At 45.0% G+C, this 17799-nt stretch overlaps 1 protein-coding gene across 3 annotated transcripts in view; it reads right to left on the bottom strand.

The window, feature by feature from the left end:
• The window catches only part of DDC (dopa decarboxylase), a 313463-nt gene that overhangs the window by 104027 nt on the left and 191637 nt on the right, over nucleotides 1-17799 (bottom strand). For all 3 annotated transcript variants that reach the window (XM_069730344.1, XM_069730340.1, XM_069730343.1), the window contains one exon: nucleotides 17747-17766. In XM_069730344.1, the coding sequence (XP_069586445.1) occupies nucleotides 17747-17766 (20 nt within the window). The remainder of the gene's footprint in view (nucleotides 1-17746; nucleotides 17767-17799) is intronic.

The following is a 17799-nucleotide window of genomic DNA, read 5'->3' as shown; positions in this document are numbered from 1 at the left end:
GCAGGGTGGGGCAAAAGATTTTGAAATCCAGTTGTGGTTCATTTTAATGAAGGTTAGATCATCTACATTTTGGGTAGCCAGACGAGTCCTTTTTTCTGTTAGTATTGAACCTGCAGCACTGAATACTCTTTCTGATAGGACACTAGCTGCCGGGCAAGCAAGCTCCTGCAATGCATATTCTGCCAATTCTGGCCAGGTGTCTAATTTGGATGCCCAGTAATCAAATGGGAATGACGGTTGAGGGAGAACGTCGATAAGGGATGAAAAATAGTTTGTAACCATACTGGACAAATGTTGTCTCCTGTCACTTTGAATTGATGCTGCAGTACCTGTCCTGTCTGCGGTCATAGAAAAATCACTCCACAACCTGGTCAGAAAACCCCTCTGTCCAACGCCACTTCTGATTTCTGCCCCTCTAACACCTCTGGTCTGCTGGCCCCTGGAGCTCGTGTGAGAACGATCACGGGCGCTGTGTGCAGGGAATGCCAGAAGCAAACGGTCAACAAGAGTTGATTGTTTTGTTGCTAATATTAGTTCCAAGTTCTCATGTGGCATAATATTTTGCAATTTGCCTTTATAGCGAGGATCAAGGAGGCAGGCCAACCAGTAATCGTCATCGTTCATCATTTTTGTAATGCGTGTGTCCCTTTTGAGGATACGCAAGGCATAATCCGCCATGTGGGCCAAAGTTCCCGTTGTCAAATCTGCGGTTGTGCTTGGTTGAGGGGCAGTTGCAGGCAAATCTACGTCACTTGTGTCCCTCAAAAAACCAGAACCCGGCCTTGCCACGCCACCAATTTCCCGTGCCCCCGGGAAAGCTTCCTCATTAAAAATATACTCATCCCCATCATCCTCCTCATCCTCCACCTCCTCTTCGCCCGGTACCTCGTCATGTACACTGCCCTGACCAGACAATCGCTGACTGTCATCAAGGCTTTCCTCTTCCTCTGGTGCAGACGCCTGATCCTTTATGTGCGTCAAACTTTGCATCAGCAGACGCATTAGGGGGATGCTCATGCTTATTATGGCGTTGTCTGCACTAACCAGCCGTGTGCATTCCTCAAAACACTGAAGGACTTGACACATGTCTTGAATCTTCGACCACTGCACACCTGACAACTCCATGTCTGCCATCCTACTGCCTGCCCGTGTATGTGTATCCTCCCACAAAAACATAACAGCCCGCCTCTGTTCGCACAGTCTCTGAAGCATGTGCAGTGTTGAGTTCCACCTTGTTGCAACGTCTATGATTAGGCGATGCTGGGGAAGGTTCAAAGAACGCTGATAGGTCTGCATACGGCTGGAGTGTACAGGCGAACGGCGGATATGTGCGCAAAGTCCACGCACTTTGAGGAGCAGGTCGGATAACCCCGGATAACTTTTCAGGAAGCACTGCACCACCAGGTTTAAGGTGTGAGCCAGGCAAGGAATGTGTTTCAGTTGGGAAAGGGAGATGGCAGCCATGAAATTCCTTCCGTTATCACTCACTACCTTGCCTGCCTCAAGATCTACAGTGCCCAGCCACGACTGCGTTTCTTGCTGCAAGAACTCGGACAGAACTTCCGCGGTGTGTCTATTGTCGCCCAAACACTTCATAGCCAATACAGCCTGCTGACGTATGCCAGTAGCTGCCCCATAATGGGAGACCTGGTGTGCAACAGTGGCAGGTGCGGATGGAGTGTTTGTGCGACTGCGGTCTGTGGACGAGCTCTTGCTTCTGCAGGAGGACGAGGAGGAGGAGGAGGAGGGGGTGCGAACGGCTACAGACAACTGTTTACTAGACCGTGGGCTAGGCAGAACTGTCCCAAACTTGCTGTCCCCTGTGGACCCTGAATCCACCACATTTACCCAGTGTGCCGTGATGGACACGTAACGTCCCTGGCCATGCCTACTGGTCCATGCATCTGTTGTCAGGTGCACCTTTGTGCTCACAGATTGCCTGAGTGCATGGACGATGCGCTCTTTAACATGCTGGTGGAGGGCTGGGATGGCTTTTCTGGAAAAAAAGTGTCGACTGGGTAGCTCGTAGCGTGGTACAGCGTAGTCCATCAGGTCTTTGAAAGCTTCGCTTTCAACTAACCGGTAGGGCATCATCTCTAACGAGATTAGTCTAGCTATGTGGGCGTTCAAACCCTGTGTACGCGGATGCGAGGCTAAGTATTTCCTTTTTCTAACCATAGTCTCATGTAGGGTGAGCTGGACTGGAGAGCTGGAGATCGTGGAACTAGCGGGGGTGCCGGTGGACATGGCAGACTGAGAGACGGTGGGAGATGGTATTGTTGCCGCCGGTGCCCTAGATGCAGTGTTTCCTACTACGAAACTGGTGATTCCCTGACCCTGACTGCTTTGGCCTGGCAAAGATACCTGCACAGATACAGCAGGTGGTGCGCTAAATGGTGGTCCTACACTGCCGGAAGGGATGTTGCGTTGATGACTAGCTTCATTGGCCGAGGGTGCAACAACCTTAAGGGACGTTTGGTAGTTAGTCCAAGCTTTCAAATGCATGGTGGTTAAATGTCTATGCATGCAACTAGTATTGAGACTTTTCAGATTCTGACCTCTGCTTAAGGAAGTAGAACATTTTTGACAGATGACTTTGCGCTGATCAATTGGATGTTGTTTAAAAAAATGCCAGACTGCACTCTTTCTAGCATCGGATACCTTTTCAGGCATTGCAGACTGAGCTTTAACCGGATGGCCACGCTGTCCTCCACCAGGTTTTGGCTTTGCCACGCGTTTTGGGCAAGATACGGGCCCGGCAGATGGAACCTGTGGCGATGTTGATGCCTGCTGCGGCCCCTCCTCCTCCTCTGCTTCAGAACTGCTGCCGCCTGCACCCTGTTCCCCCAATGGCTGCCAATCGGGGTCAAGAACTGGGTCATCTAATAACTCTTCTTGTACCTCCTGCGCAACTTCGTCTGTGTCACCGTGTCGTTCGGTGGTATAGCGTTCGTGATGGGGCAACATAGTCTCATCAGGGTCTGATTCTTGATCAGCACCCTGCGAGGGCAATGTTGTGGTCTGAGTCAAAGGACCAGCATAGTAGTCTGGCTGTGGCTGTGCGTCAGTGCACTCCATGTCAGATTCAATTTGTAATGGGCATGGACTGTTAACTGCTTCACTTTCTAAGCCAGGGACGGTATGTGTAAAGAGCTCCATGGAGTAACCCGTTGTGTCGCCTGCTGCATTCTTCTCTGTTGTTGTTTTTGCTGAAGAGGACAAGGAAGTGACTTGTCCCTGACCGTGAACATCCACTAACGACGCGCTGCTTTTACTTTTACCAGTTTCACGAGATGAGGCAAAAGAGCTAGAGGCTGAGTCAGCAAGATAAGCCAAAACTTGCTCTTGCTGCTCCGGCTTTAAAAGCGGTTTTCCTAATCCCAGAAAAGGGAGCGTTCGAGGCCTTGTGTAGCCGGACGACGAACCTGGCTCCACAGCTCCAGACTTAGGTGCAATATTTTTTCCCCCACGACCACCTGATGCTCCACCACTACCACTACCCTCATTACCAGCTGACAATGAACGCCCCCGGCCACGACCTCTTCCACTAGACTTCCTCATTGTTTTAAAAACGTAACCAAACTAACGTTATTTGTTGCAGTCACACAACTTACACGGTGAGCTATAACTTCTGTATGATTTAGCTACCCCTTTACAGGTTGGTGAGACCACAGCGAAAATCAGGCCCAATGTTACACACTCTTTTTTTGGTGGCTGCAAATTAGAGAGATGCCCCACACGCAGGACTGTCACTGAAGCACAAATGTTAATATTAATGTCACACTATTATTTTTTTTTTATTTTTATTTTTTTCAGGAACACTTTAGAAACCCCCCAAAAAAAAAAAAATAGATTTTTGCAGGGAGAATTTAGAAAACAAATGTAACAAACTATATGCTTTCTATGGGCCACTGAGTGAGAGATGACGCACACAGGAATCAGGAGTGGCACACAAGCCCAGAGGCCAATATTTTTCTACCAATGATTGATGGAGTTATTTTCTCTGGTAGATTTTGGAACCCAAATCAAGGAAAAAAAATGTAGGCTTTCTATGGACCACAATTGGAGAGAGAGAGAGAGAGAGATGGCACACCCAGGAGTCAAGACTGGCACACAAGCAGAAAGGCCAATATTAATCTCCCACTGTTTTTTTTGGTTGTTTTTTTTTTTTTTTTTTTCAGGGAGACTTTAGAAAAAAAAATAATAAAAAAAATATGATTTTATCAGGAAGAATTTAGAAACCAAATAAAATAAAATGATTTTTTCAGGGAGAATTTAGAAAACAAATAAAACCAAAAATAGGCGTTCTATGGCCCACTGACTGAGAGATGACGCACCCAGGAGTCAAGACTGGCACACAAGCAGAAAGGCCAATATTAATCTCCCACTGTTTTTTTTGGTTGTTTTTTTTTTTTTTTTTTTCAGGGAGACTTTAGAAAAAAAAATAATAAAAAAAATATGATTTTATCAGGAAGAATTTAGAAACCAAATAAAATAAAATGATTTTTTCAGGGAGAATTTAGAAAACAAATAAAACCAAAAATAGGCGTTCTATGGCCCACTGACTGAGAGATGACGCACCCAGGAGTCAAGACTGGCACACAAGCAGAAAGGCCAATATTAATCTCCCACTGTTTTTTTTGGTTGTTTTTTTTTTTTTTTTTTCAGGGAGACTTTAGAAAAAAAAATAATAAAAAAAATATGATTTTATCAGGAAGAATTTAGAAACCAAATAAAATAAAATGATTTTTTCAGGGAGAATTTATAAAACAAATAAAACCAAAAATAGGCGTTCTATGGCCCACTGACTGAGAGATGACGCACCCAGGAGTCAAGACTGGCACACAAGCAGAAAGGCCAATATTAATCTCCCACTGTTTTTTTTTTTTTTTTTCAGGGAGACTTTAGAAAAAAAAATAATAAAAAAAATATGATTTTATCAGGAAGAATTTAGAAACCAAATAAAATAAAATAATTTTTTCAGGGAGAATTTAGAAAACAAATAAAACCAAAAATAGGCGTTCTATGGCCCACTGACTGAGAGATGACGCACACAGGAGTCAGGAGTGGCACACAAACCCAGAGGCCAATATTTTTCTACCAATGATTGATGTAGTTATTTTCTCTGGTAGATTTTAGAACCCAAATCAAGGAAAAAAAATATAGGCTTTCTATGGACCACAATTGGAGAGAGAGAGAGAGAGAGAGAGAGAGAGAGAGAGAGAGAGAGAGATGGCACACCCAGGAGTCAAGACTGGCACACAAGCAGAAAGGCCAATATTAATCTCCCACTGTTTTTTTGGTTGTTTTTTTTTTTTTTTTTTTTCAGGGAGACTTTAGAAATAAAAATAATAAAAAAAATATGATTTTATCAGGAAGAATTTAGAAACCAAATAAAATAAAATGATTTTTTCAGGGAGAATTTAGAAAACAAATAAAACCAAAAATATGCGTTCTATGGCCCACTGACTGAGAGAGAGAGAGAGATGGAACGCTTAGTACTGGCACACAAGCCCAAAGGGCAATATTAATCTCCCTTTTTTTTTCCAGGGAGAATTTCTGAAACCCAAAAAAAAAATAAAATAGGCTTTCTATGGCCCACTATTTGTGAGAGAGATGGGACGCTCAGGACTGGCACAGATGGCACGCTCAGGACTGGCACAGAAGCCCAGAGGCCAATATTAATCTCCCTTTTTTTCTGGGAGAATTTATAAAACCAAAAAAATATTTAAATAGGCTTTCTATGGCCCACTATTTGTGAGAGAGATGGCACGCTCAGGACTGGCACAGATGGCACGCTCACAACTGGCACAGAAGCCCAGAGGCCAATATTAATCTCCCTTTTTTTCTGGGAGAATTTATAAAACCAAAAAAATATTTAAATAGGCTTTCTATGGCCCACTATTTGTGAGAGAGATGGCACGCTCAGGACTGGCACAGATGGCACGCTCACAACTGGCACACAAGCCCAGAGGCCAATATTAATCTCCCTTTTTTCAGGGAAAATTTATAAAACCAAAAAAAAAATTAAATAGGCTTTCTATGGCCCACTATTTGTGAGAGAGATGGCACGCTCAGGACTGGCACAGATGGCACGCTCACAACTGGCACACAAGCCCAGAGGCCAATATTAATCTCCCTTTTTTCAGGGAAAATTTATAAAACCAAAAAAAAAATTAAATAGGCTTTCTATGGCCCACTATTTGTGAGAGAGATGGGACGCTCAGGACTGGCACAGATGGCACGCTCAGGACTGGCACAGAAGCCCAGAGGCCAATATTAATCTCCCTTTTTTTCAGGGAGAATTTATAAAACCCAAAAAAAAATAAAATAGGCTTTCTATGGCCCACTATTTGTGAGAGAGATGGCACACTCAGGACTGGCACACAAGCCCAAAGGCCAATATTAATCTCCCACTGTATTTTTATCAGGGAGAATTTATACACCCCACAAAAAAAAATACAGAAAAATGAAAAGGCTTTCTATGGCCCACTATGTGAGAGAGATGGCACACACAGGGATGGCACTCTAGCAGAAATGCCAAATTGCCAATCTTAATCTCCCACCAAAAAAAAAAAAAAAAAAAAAACAAGGGAATGTCCTACAATTACTATCTCCCTGCCTGCAGTAATCTCAGCCAGGTATGGCAGGCAGCTACTATCTCCCTGCCTGCAGTAATCTCAGCCAGGTATGGCAGGCAGCAATAAGGAGTGGACTGATGCACAAATGAAATAAAAAGTGTGGACAAACAAAAAAGATAGCTGTGCAGAAAGGAAGGAACAAGAGGATTTGTGCTTTGAAAAAAGCAGTTGGTTTGCACAGCGGCGTACACACAGCAATGCAGCTATCAGGGAGCCTTCTAGGGCAGCCCAATGAGCTACAGCGCTGAGGGGAAAAAAAAAAAAAAAAAAAAATTCCACTGTCCCTGCACACCGAGGGTGGTGTTGGACAGTGCAAATCGCTGCAGCACAAGCGGTTTTGTGGTTAATGGACCCTGCCTAACGCTATCCCTGCTTCTGACAAAGCGGCAGCAACCTCTCCCTAAGCTCAGATCAGCAGCAGTAAGATGGCGGTCGGCGGGAACGCCTCTTTATAGCCCCTGTGACGTCGCAGACAGCAAGCCAATCACTGCAATGCCCTTCTCTAAGATGGTGGGGACCAGGACCTATGTCATCACGCTGCCCACACTCTGCGTTTACCTTCATTGGCTGAGAAATGGCGCTTTTCGCGTCATTGAAACGCGACTTTGGCGCGAAAGTCGCGTACCGCATGGCCGACCCCGCACAGGGGTCGGATCGGGTTTCATGAAACCCCGACTTAGCCAAAAGTCGGCGACTTTTGAAAATGTTCGACCCGTTTCGCTCAACCCTACTCATGATCCAAAGCATACCACATCATCTGTAAAACACGGCGGAGGCAGTGTGATGGCTTGGGCATGCATGGCTGCCAGTGGCACTGGGTCACTAGTGTTTATTGATGATGTGACACAGGACAGAAGCAGCCGAATGAATTCTGAGGTATTCAGAGCCATACTGTGTGCTCAGATGCAGCCAAATACAGCAAAACTGATTGGTCGTCAATTCGTACTACAGATGGACAATGACCCAAAACATAAAGCCAAAGCAACCCAGGAGTTCATTAAAGCAAAGAAGTGGAATATTCTTGAATGGCCAAGTCAGTCACCTGATCTCAACCCAATTGAGCATGCATTTCACTTGTTAAAGACTAAACTTCAGATAGAAAGGCCCACAAACAAACAGCAACTGAAAAAAACCGCAGTGAAGGCCTGGCAGAGCATCAAAAAGGAGGAAACACAGCGTCTGGTGATGTCCATGAGTTAAAGACTTCAGGCAGTCATTGCCAACAAAGGGTTTTCAACCAAGTACTAAAAATTAACATTTTATTTAAAATTATTGAATCTGTCCAATTACTTTTGGTCCTTTTAACCCCTTCATGACCCAGCCTATTTTGACCTTAAAGACCTTGCCGTTTTTTGCAATTCTGACCAGTGTCCCTTTATGAGGTAATAACTCAGGAACGCTTCAACGGATCCTAGCGGTTCTGAGATTGTTTTCTCGTGACATATTGGGCTTCATGTTAGTGGTAAATTTAGGTCAATAAATTCTGCGTTTATTTGTGATAAAAACGAAAATTTGGCGAAAATTTTGAAAATTTCGCAATTTTCACATTTTGAATTTTTTTTCTGTTAAACCAGAGAGATATGTGACACAAAATAGTTAATAAATAACATTTCCCACATGTTTACTTTACATCAGCACAATTTTGGAAACAAAATTTTTTTTTGTTAGGAAGTTATAAGGGTTAAAATTTGACCAGCGATTTGTCATTTTTACAACGAAATTTACAAAACCATTTTTTTCAGGGACCACCTCACATTTGAAGTCAGTTTGAGGGGTCTATATGGCTGAAAATACCCAAAAGTGACACCATTCTAAAAACTGCACCCCTCAAGGTACTCAAAACCACATTCAAGAAGTTTATTAACCCTTCAGGTGCTTCACAGCAGCAGAAGCAACATGGAAGGAAAAAATGAACATTTAACTTTTTAGTCACAAAAATTATCTTTTAGCAACAATTTTTTTATTTTCCCAATGGTAAAAGGAGAAACTGAACCACAAAAGTTGTCGACCAATTTGTCCTGAGTACGCTGATACCTCATATGTGGGGGTAAACCACTGTTTGGGCGCACGGCAGGGCTTGGAAGGGAAGGAGCGCCATTTGACTTTTTGAATCAAAAATTGGCTCCACTCTTTAGCGGACACCATGTCACGTTTGGAGAGCCCCCGTGTGCCTAAAAATTGGAGCTCCCCCACAAGTGACCCCATTTTGGAAACTAGACGCCCCAAGGAACTTATCTAGATGCATAGTGAGCACTTTGAACCCCCAGGTGCTTCACAAATTGATCCGTAAAAATGAAAAAGTACTTTTTTTTCACAAAAAAATTCTTTTAGCCTCAATTTTTTCATTTTCACATGGGCAACAGGATAAAATGGATCCTAAAATGTGTTGGGCAATTTCTCCTGAGTACACCGATACCTTACATGTGGGGGTAAACCACTGTTTGGGCACATGGTAAGGCTCGGAAGGGAAGGAGCGCCATTTGACTTTTTGAATGAAAAATTATTTCCATCGTTAGTGGACACCATGTCGCGTTTGGAGAGCTCCTGTGTGCCTAAACATTGGCGCTCCCCCACAAGTGACCCCATTTTGGAAGCTAGACCCCCCAAGGAACTTATTTAGATGCCTAGTAAGCACTTTAAACCCTCAGGTGCTTCACAAATTGATCTGTAAAAATGAAAAAGTACTTTTTTTTCACAAAAAAAATTTTTTCGCCTCAATTTTTTCATTTTCACATGGGCAGTAGGATAAAATGGATCATAAAATTTGTTGGGCAATTTCTCCCGAGTACGCCGATACCTCATATGTGGGGGTAAACCACTGTTTGGGCACACGGCAGGGCTCGGAAGGGAAGGCGCGCCATTTGACTTTTTGAATGGAAAATTAGCTCCAATTGTGAGCGGACACCATGTCGCGTTTGGAGAGCCCCTGTGTGCCTATGCATTGGAGCTACCCCACAAGTGACCCCATTTTGGAAACTAGACCCCCCAAGGAACTTATCTAGATGCATATTGAGCACTTTAAACCCCCAGGTGCTTCACAGAAGTTTATAACGCAGAGCCATGAAAATAAAAAATAATTTTTCTTTCCTCAAAAATGATTTTTTAGCCTGGAATTTCCTATTTTGCCAAGGATACTAGGAGAAATTGGACCCCAAATATTGTTGTCCAGTTTGTCCTGAGTACGCTGATACCCCATATGTGGGGGTAAACCACTGTTTGGGCGCACGGCAGGGCTCGGAAGGGATGGCACGCCATTTGGCTTTTTAAATGGAAAATTAGCTCCAATCATTAGCGGACACCATGTCACGTTTGGAGAGCCCCTGTGTGCCTAAACATTGGAGATCCCCCAGAAATGACCCCATTTTGGAAACTAGACCCCCAAAGGAACTAATCTAGATGTGTGGTGAGGACTTTGAACCCCCAAGTGCTTCACAGAAGTTTATAACGCAGAGCCATGAAAATAAAAAAAAAAAATTATTTTCTCAAAAATGATCTTTTAGCCTGCAATTTTTTATTTTACAAAGGGTAACAGGAGAAATTTGACCCCAAAAGTTGTTGTCCAGTTTCTCCTGAGTACGCTGATACCCAATATGTGGGGGTAAACCACTGTTTGGGCACATGCCGGGGCTCGGAAGTGAAGTAGTGACATTTTGAAATGCAGACTTTGATGGAATGCTCTGTGGACATCACGTTGCGTTTGCAGAGCCCCTGATGTGGCTTAACAGTAGAAACCCCCCACAAGTGACCCCATTTTGGAAACTAGACCCCGAAAGGAACTTATCTAGATGTGTGGTGAGGACTTTGAACCCCCAAGTGCTTCACAGAAGTTAATAACGCAGAGCCATGAAAATTAAAAAAAAAAATTATTTTCTCAAAAATGATCTTTTAACCTGCAATTTTTTATTTTACAAAGGGTAACAGGAGAAATTTGACCCCAAAAGTTGTTGTCCAGTTTCTCCTGAGTACGCTGATACCCCATATGTGGGGGTAAACCACTGTTTGGGCACATACCGGGGCTCGGAAGTGAAGTAGTGACATTTTGAAATGCAGACTTTGATGGAATGCTCTGTGGACGTCACGTTGCGTTTGCAGAGCCCCTGATGTGGCTTAACAGTAGAAACCCCCCACAAGTGACCACATTTTGGAAACTAGACCCCGAAAGGAACTTATCTAGATGTGTAGTGAGCACTTTGAACCCCCAAGTGCTTCACAGAAGTTTATAATGCAGAGCCGTGAAAATAATAAATACGTTTTCTTTCCTCAAAAATAATTATTTAGCCCAGAATTTTTTAATTTTCCCAAGGGTAACAGGAGAAATTTGACCCCAATATTTGTTGTCCAGTTTCTCCTGAGTACGGTGATACCCCATATGTGGGGGTAAACTACTGTTTGGGCACATGCCGGGGCTCGGAATTGAAGTAGTGACGTTTTGAAATGCAGACTTTGATGGAATGCTCTGCGGGCGTCACGTTGCGTTTGCAGAGCCCCTGATGTGCCTAAACAGTAGAAATCCCCCACAAGTGACCCCATTTTGGAAACTAGACCCCGAAAGGAACTTATCTAGATGTGTGGTGAGCACTTTGAACCCCCAAGTGCTTCATAGAAGTTTATAATGCAGAGCCGTGAAAATAATAAATACGTTTTCTTTCCTCAAAAATAATTATTTAGCCCAGAATTTTTTATTTTCCCAAGGGTTACAGGAGAAATTGGACCCCAAAAGTTGTTGTCCAGTTTCTCCTGAGTACGCTGATACCCCAAGTGTGGGGGTAAACCACTGTTTGGGCACACGTCGGGGCTCAGAAGGGAAGTAGTGACTTTTGAAATGCAGACTTTGATGGAATGGTGTGCGGGCGTCACATTGCGTTTGCAGAGCCCCTGGTGTGCCTAAACAGTAGAAACCCCCCACAAGTGACCCCATTTTAGAAACTAGACCCCCCAAGGAACTTATCTAGATATGTGGTGAGCACTTTGAACCCCCAAGTGCTTCACAGACGTTTACAACGCAGAGCCGTGAAAATAAAAAATCATTTTTCTTTCCTCAAAAATGATGTTTTAGCAAGCAATTTTTTATTTTCACAAGGGTAACAGGAGAAATTGGACCCCAGTAATTGTTGCGCAGTTTGTCCTGAGTATGCTGGTACCCCATATGTGGGGGTAAACCACTGTTTGGGTGCACGTCGGGGCTCGGAAGTGAGGGAGCACCATTTGACTTTTTGAATACAAGATTGGCTGGAATCAATGGTGGCGCCATGTTGTGTTTGGAGACCCCTGATGTGCCTAAACAGTGGAAACCCCTCAATTCTAACTCCAACACACCTCTAACCCTTATCCCAACTGTAGCCGTAACCCTAATCACAACCCTAACCCCAACACACCCGTAACCCCAACACACCCCTAACCCTAACCACAACCCTAATTCCAACCCAACCCTAGCCCTAAGGCTATGTGCCAACGTTGCGGATTCGTATGAGATTTTTCAGCACCATTTTTGAAAAATCCGCGGGTAAAAGGCACTGCGTTTTACCTGCGGATTTACCGCGGATTTCCAGTGTTTTTTGTCCGGATTTCACCTGCGGATTCCTATTGAGGAACAGGTGTAAAACGCTGCGGAATCCGCACAAAGAATTGACATGCTGCGGAAAATACAACGCAGCGTTTCCGCGCGGTATTTTCCGTATCATGGGCACAGCGGATTTGGCTTTCCATATGTTTACATGGTACTGTACACCTGATGGAACACTGCTGCGAATCCGCAGCGGCCAATCCACTAATTCTAAAGGTATGTGCACACGCTGCGGAAAACGCTGCGGATCCTCAGCAGTTTCCCATGAGTTTACAGTTCAATGCAAACCTATGGAAAACAAAAATCGCTGTACACATGCTGCAGAAAAACTGCACGGAAACGCAGCGGTTTACATTCCGCAGCATGTCACTTCTTTCTGCGGATTCCGCAGCGGTTTTACAACTGCTCAAATAGAAAATCGCTGTTGTAAAACCGCATTGAAATGCGCAGAGAAAACATGGTAAATCCGCCATAAATCCGCAGCGGTTTAGCACTGCGGATTTATCAAATCCGCAGCGGAAAAATCCGCAGAGGACCAGAATACGTGTGCACATACCGAAACCCTAACCCTACCCCTAACCCTACCCCTAACCCTACCCCTAACCCTAGTTCTTACCCCAACCTTACTGGAAAAAAAATATATATTTTTTTTATTGTCCCTACCTATGGGGGTGACAAAGGGGGGGGGGGTCATTTACTTTTTTTTTTATTTTGATCACTGAGATAGGTTATATCTCAGTGATCAACATTCACTCTGGAACGAATCTGCCGGCCGGCAGATTCGGCGGGCGCACTGCACATGCGCCCGCCATTTTGGAAGATGGTGGCGCCCAGGAAAGAAGACGGACGGTCCCCGGGAGGCCAGGTAAGTATAAGGGGGGGAGATCAGGGCACGGGGGGGCGTCGGAGCACGGGGGGGGGGGATCGGAACACGGGGGGGTGGATTGGAGCACGGAGTGGGGGATCCGTGTGCGGGCGGGTGGATCGGAGCACGGGGGGGGAGAATCGCTGTGCGGGGGGGGGATTGCTGTGCGGGGGGGGGATCGGAGTGCGGGGGGGTTTGATTGGAGCACGGGGGGTGTGATTGGAGCACGGGGGGAGCGGACAGGAGGACGGGGGAGCGGAGCACAGGACCGAGGGGAGCGGACCACAGATCGGGGGGCTGGGGGGGCAATCGGAGGGGTGGGGTGGGTGCACATTAGTGTGTCCAGCCATGGCCGATGATATTGCAGCATCAGCCATGGCTGGATTGTAATATTTCACCATTTTTTTAGGTGAAAGATTACAAATCGCTCTGATTGGCAGTTTCACTTTCAACAGCCAATCAGAGCGATCGTAGCCACGAGGGGGTGAAGCCACCCCCCCTGGGCTAAACTACCACTCCCCCTGTCCCTGCAGATCGGGCGAAATGGGAGTTAACCCTTTCATCCGATCTGCAGGGACGCGATCATTCCATGACGCATATGCTGCGTCATGGGTCGGAATGGCACCGACTTTCATGACGCAGCGTATGCGTCAAAGGTCGGGAAGGGGTTAAAAACAGGGTGGCACATGTTAAGGAGCTGAAACTCCTAAACCCTTCATCCAATTTTAATGTGGATACCCTCAAATGAAAGCTGAAAGTCTGAACTTCAACTGCATCTGAACTGTTTTGTTTAACATTCATTGTGGTAAAGTCTATTACCAAAATTAGAAAAATGTTGTCTCTGTCCAAATATATATGGACCTAACTGTATGTTCCCACAAAGCACCCCTGCACAGTATTATATCCCTGCACAGCCAATAACATAGTGTTATATCCCCACACTGCCACCTTGCACAGTATTATGTCCCCATGCAGCCCCCTCACACAGTATTATGTCCCCGCAGTTGTATTGTCTGTTACAAAATAAAATCAAGCTATTTACCTAATCCAATTCCCACACTCTTTCAGTCTGCACTATGCATTGAGGCACAGCTGACACAATGTAGTAACATCATCAGGCTTGCTGCACTCTCAGACATTCAGGGTATGGGCACATGTTCAGGTTTTTTTGCGTTTTTTTTTGCGTTTTTTTCGTGATAAAAACGCGATAAAACCGCATTAGAAACTGCAGACATATGCATCCTATCATTTAGAATGCATTTTGCAATTTCTGAGCACATGATGCGTTTTTTTCCATGAAAAAAACGCATGGCGGTAAAAAAAAGCAGCATGTTCATTAATTTTGCGTTTTATTCGCGTTTTTCCCGCTATTCTATGCATTTGGAAAAAACGCATCAAAAACACACAAAAAACGCAAAAAAAAAGCATGCGGAATTCTGGCAGAAATGTCAGGTTTTTGTCAGGAAAATTTCTGCCAGAAATCCTGACTGCACATAGCCTCAGGCTCAATGATGGAAGAGGAAACTAAAGGTACCGTCACACATAGCGACGCTGCAGCGATACCGACAACGATCCGGATCGCTGCAGCGTCGCTGTTTGGTCGCTGGAGAGCTGTCACACAGACCGCTCTCCAGCGACCAACGATCCCGAGGTCCCCGGTAACCAGGGTAAACATCGGGTAACTAAGCGCAGGGCCGCGCTTAGTAACCCGATGTTTACCCTGGTTACCATCCTAAAAGTAAAAAAACAAACGCTACATACTTACCTACAGCCATCTGTCCTCGGCGCTCTGCTTCTCTGGTCTGGCTGTGAGCGCCGGGCAGCCAGAAAGCAGAGCGGTGACGTCACCGCTCTGCTTTCCGGCTGACCGACGCTCACAGCCAGAGCAGGAGGAGTGCAGAGCACAGCGCTGGAGGACAGACGGCGGTAGGTAAGTATGTAGTGTTTGTTTTTTTACTTTTAGGATGGTAACCAGGGTAAATATCGGGTTACTAAGCGCGGCCCTGCGCTTAGTTACCCGATGTTTACCCTGGTTACCAGCAAAGACATCGCTGAATCGGTGTCACACACGCCGATTCAGCGATGTCTACGGGGAGTCCAGTGACGAAATAAAGTTCTGGACTTTCTTCCCCGACCAGCGATCTCCCAGCAGGGGCCTGATCGCTGCTGCCTGTCACACTGGACGATATCGCTAGCGAGGACGCTGCAACGTCACGGATCGCTAACGATATCGTCTAGTGTGACAGTACCTTAACAGGTTCCTGTTTGATCATTGTTTACACAATATCTGTATCCTAAGAATGCAGATACCAGTGTAAATGAGACACGGCAGGGGGTGGCTGCATGGTAGGGGACACCACTGTATGCAGCCCTTTGGCTGTCACAGTCCTAGAGCTACACCAGAGCTGACTAAGTGCCGTTTGTAGCCTTCAGGCCACACTTTGCCCAGGTGTGCTCTAGGGTGTCTCCAGACCCAAGAGCGTAATAAACATAGGTTGTACAGAAAAAGAAATTGGTACTCACCATACCGCTCATTTGTTCCACCACTGCTGATTGACTAGTACGCCACACTGTCTGGCCTCTTCTTCCGTTCTTTCTCCCACATAACATCCTCTTGGAGTATCTTTACTCCATTCCACCAGAGGAGCTGAGCAGGCTTCTGTCGATGCACGTTGTGATGTAATAACGTGCATCGAGAGGGCAGATGCTTACTCAAGGCTATAAGCCCTGGTGCAAAATGAAGATGCCTGAAGAGGCCATCGTGCGCCAAAGGAAGGAGGGGAGAGGCTGGACGGAGTGTAGGAACGGATGAACAGCTGTATTGGGACAGTCGAGCGGCAAGGCGAATATCGCATTATTTTTCCAACCCCTCTCCTGGTCCTCCACAATTCAACAAAATGTCACCCATTTTGCTGAAAGTGGTATTAAATGCTATGTATAATCAATCTAATATATAATTGCCTAGAATACTACTTCCTGCAATTTGTGCCAACTTCCGTGGCTTTGTCCGGAGCTAATGTCCGGAGCTAATGTCCGGAGCTAATGTCCGGAGATTAATTGCCTAGAATACTACTTCCTGCAATTTGTGCCAACTTCCGTGGCTTTGTCCGGAGCTAATGTCCGGAGCTAATGTCCGGAGCTAATGTGCGGAGATAATGTCCGGAGCTAATGTCCGGAGCTAATGTCCGGAGCTAATGTCCGGAGATAAGTGACGTCAACAGTGTCCAGTGTCTGATTGGTTGCCGCCTGCTGCGAGCGACCAATCAGAAACGTGCCGTACTGTGACACACTCCGCCCGCCATTTTGGTGTGATTTTTGAATTTTTACCTCACAGCAAGTTTCTACTGCGTGGAGGCGGGCCCAGTGACGTTGCTCTTCAAGCTCCTGCCGAATTTCAAGTATATATGGATTCTAGACTCCCGATTCTTTAGAATCGGGCTGCCATCTAGTTTGTTAGAAATAAATAGCTCATTCCAAGGTTCATAGGGCATACTTCTCTTGTGTAACCAGATTTTTAAATGGATAGCAAAAAATTATTATTTACAGTATTATACTCATATACAGCAATATTAGGGGGTGACGAATGCAATGCCGAAACACGCGTGGGCATACTGTATATACTCATCCGGTTTAAAGCCTATATGATCTGTATATCTCACTAGTCATCTAACTGTGCACACTAGGTATATAGGTAATGTTTTTCTTACTTTTCTTAACAACTACTTTCTAGCCTATTGATGTATGTCCACAGTGACAATATATATTTATCTTGGTCTCCACTTTGCCATTTACCCTGTTGCACTTCTGTGAAATAGGTTTTTCACATTGGGCTACTATACAGAGCTATATTGTATATTCACATGTTTTTTATTTTTATATGCAACATACCTTGGCTCTGTTACAGATGTGGATTATATACCGTATTTTTCAGATTATAAGACCCACTTTTTTCCCCCCAAATTTGGGTAGAAAATGGGGGTGCATTTTATAATCTAAAGGTAAATTACCAGTCAGAGGGGGCTGCAGTGGAGCGGGGCCACAGGAGGCAATCTCCCAAGATCTCAATATGCGAATGCTTCGCCTCTAGCATCCATTTTCCTGAAACCCACAGCAGGCAATTCAATGGGAAGGAGGATTCCGGTCAGCACCAACATCTTAGGAAAGCCCAGGGCCCGCAGTATTGTAGCATCCCCTCCTCCCAGCTCAGGGCCCTCAGCATCACCTTACTACAGCTACTGCCGGCATCCTGAACAGCAATCCTGCCTCCTGTGACCCCGCTTCATCGCCGCTGACCCCTTGGTAAGCTACCATAAGATGGGAATATAAGACACACCACCATTTTATTTAAAAAAAAAATTGTCTTATTTTCCTCCCCAAAATTTTGAGTATGTCTTATGGTCCAGTAAGTCTTATAGTCCACAAAATATGGTACATTCAGGAGAATGCACCCCAGATTTTTTGGCACAAAATTTGGTATTTTGTTTGATTTATTTATTTTGTTATTTCCTTTCTGCGCCTTCTTTTATCCAGTTGTTCGGTGCACACCAACTGCTTGTGTATTAAAGTATTAACCTTTTTCATCATACCATCTTTTGACCTTTTCTTCAGTTCTTTGTTCATATACAGCAATATATGGTATTTATTTATGGGTAAGAAAGAGGGCATTAAACTACTTACCCTGTAGTCTGTCACTAATCCTGAAAGAGACAAGTCACAATAGGATTAATAAA

Source organism: Ranitomeya imitator, chromosome 6, assembly GCF_032444005.1.
Source record: "Ranitomeya imitator isolate aRanImi1 chromosome 6, aRanImi1.pri, whole genome shotgun sequence".
Lineage (NCBI taxonomy): Eukaryota > Metazoa > Chordata > Amphibia > Anura > Dendrobatidae > Ranitomeya > Ranitomeya imitator.
The sequence above is the reverse complement of the archived record's forward strand: the minus strand, read 5'-3'. Positions and strand labels throughout refer to the sequence as shown.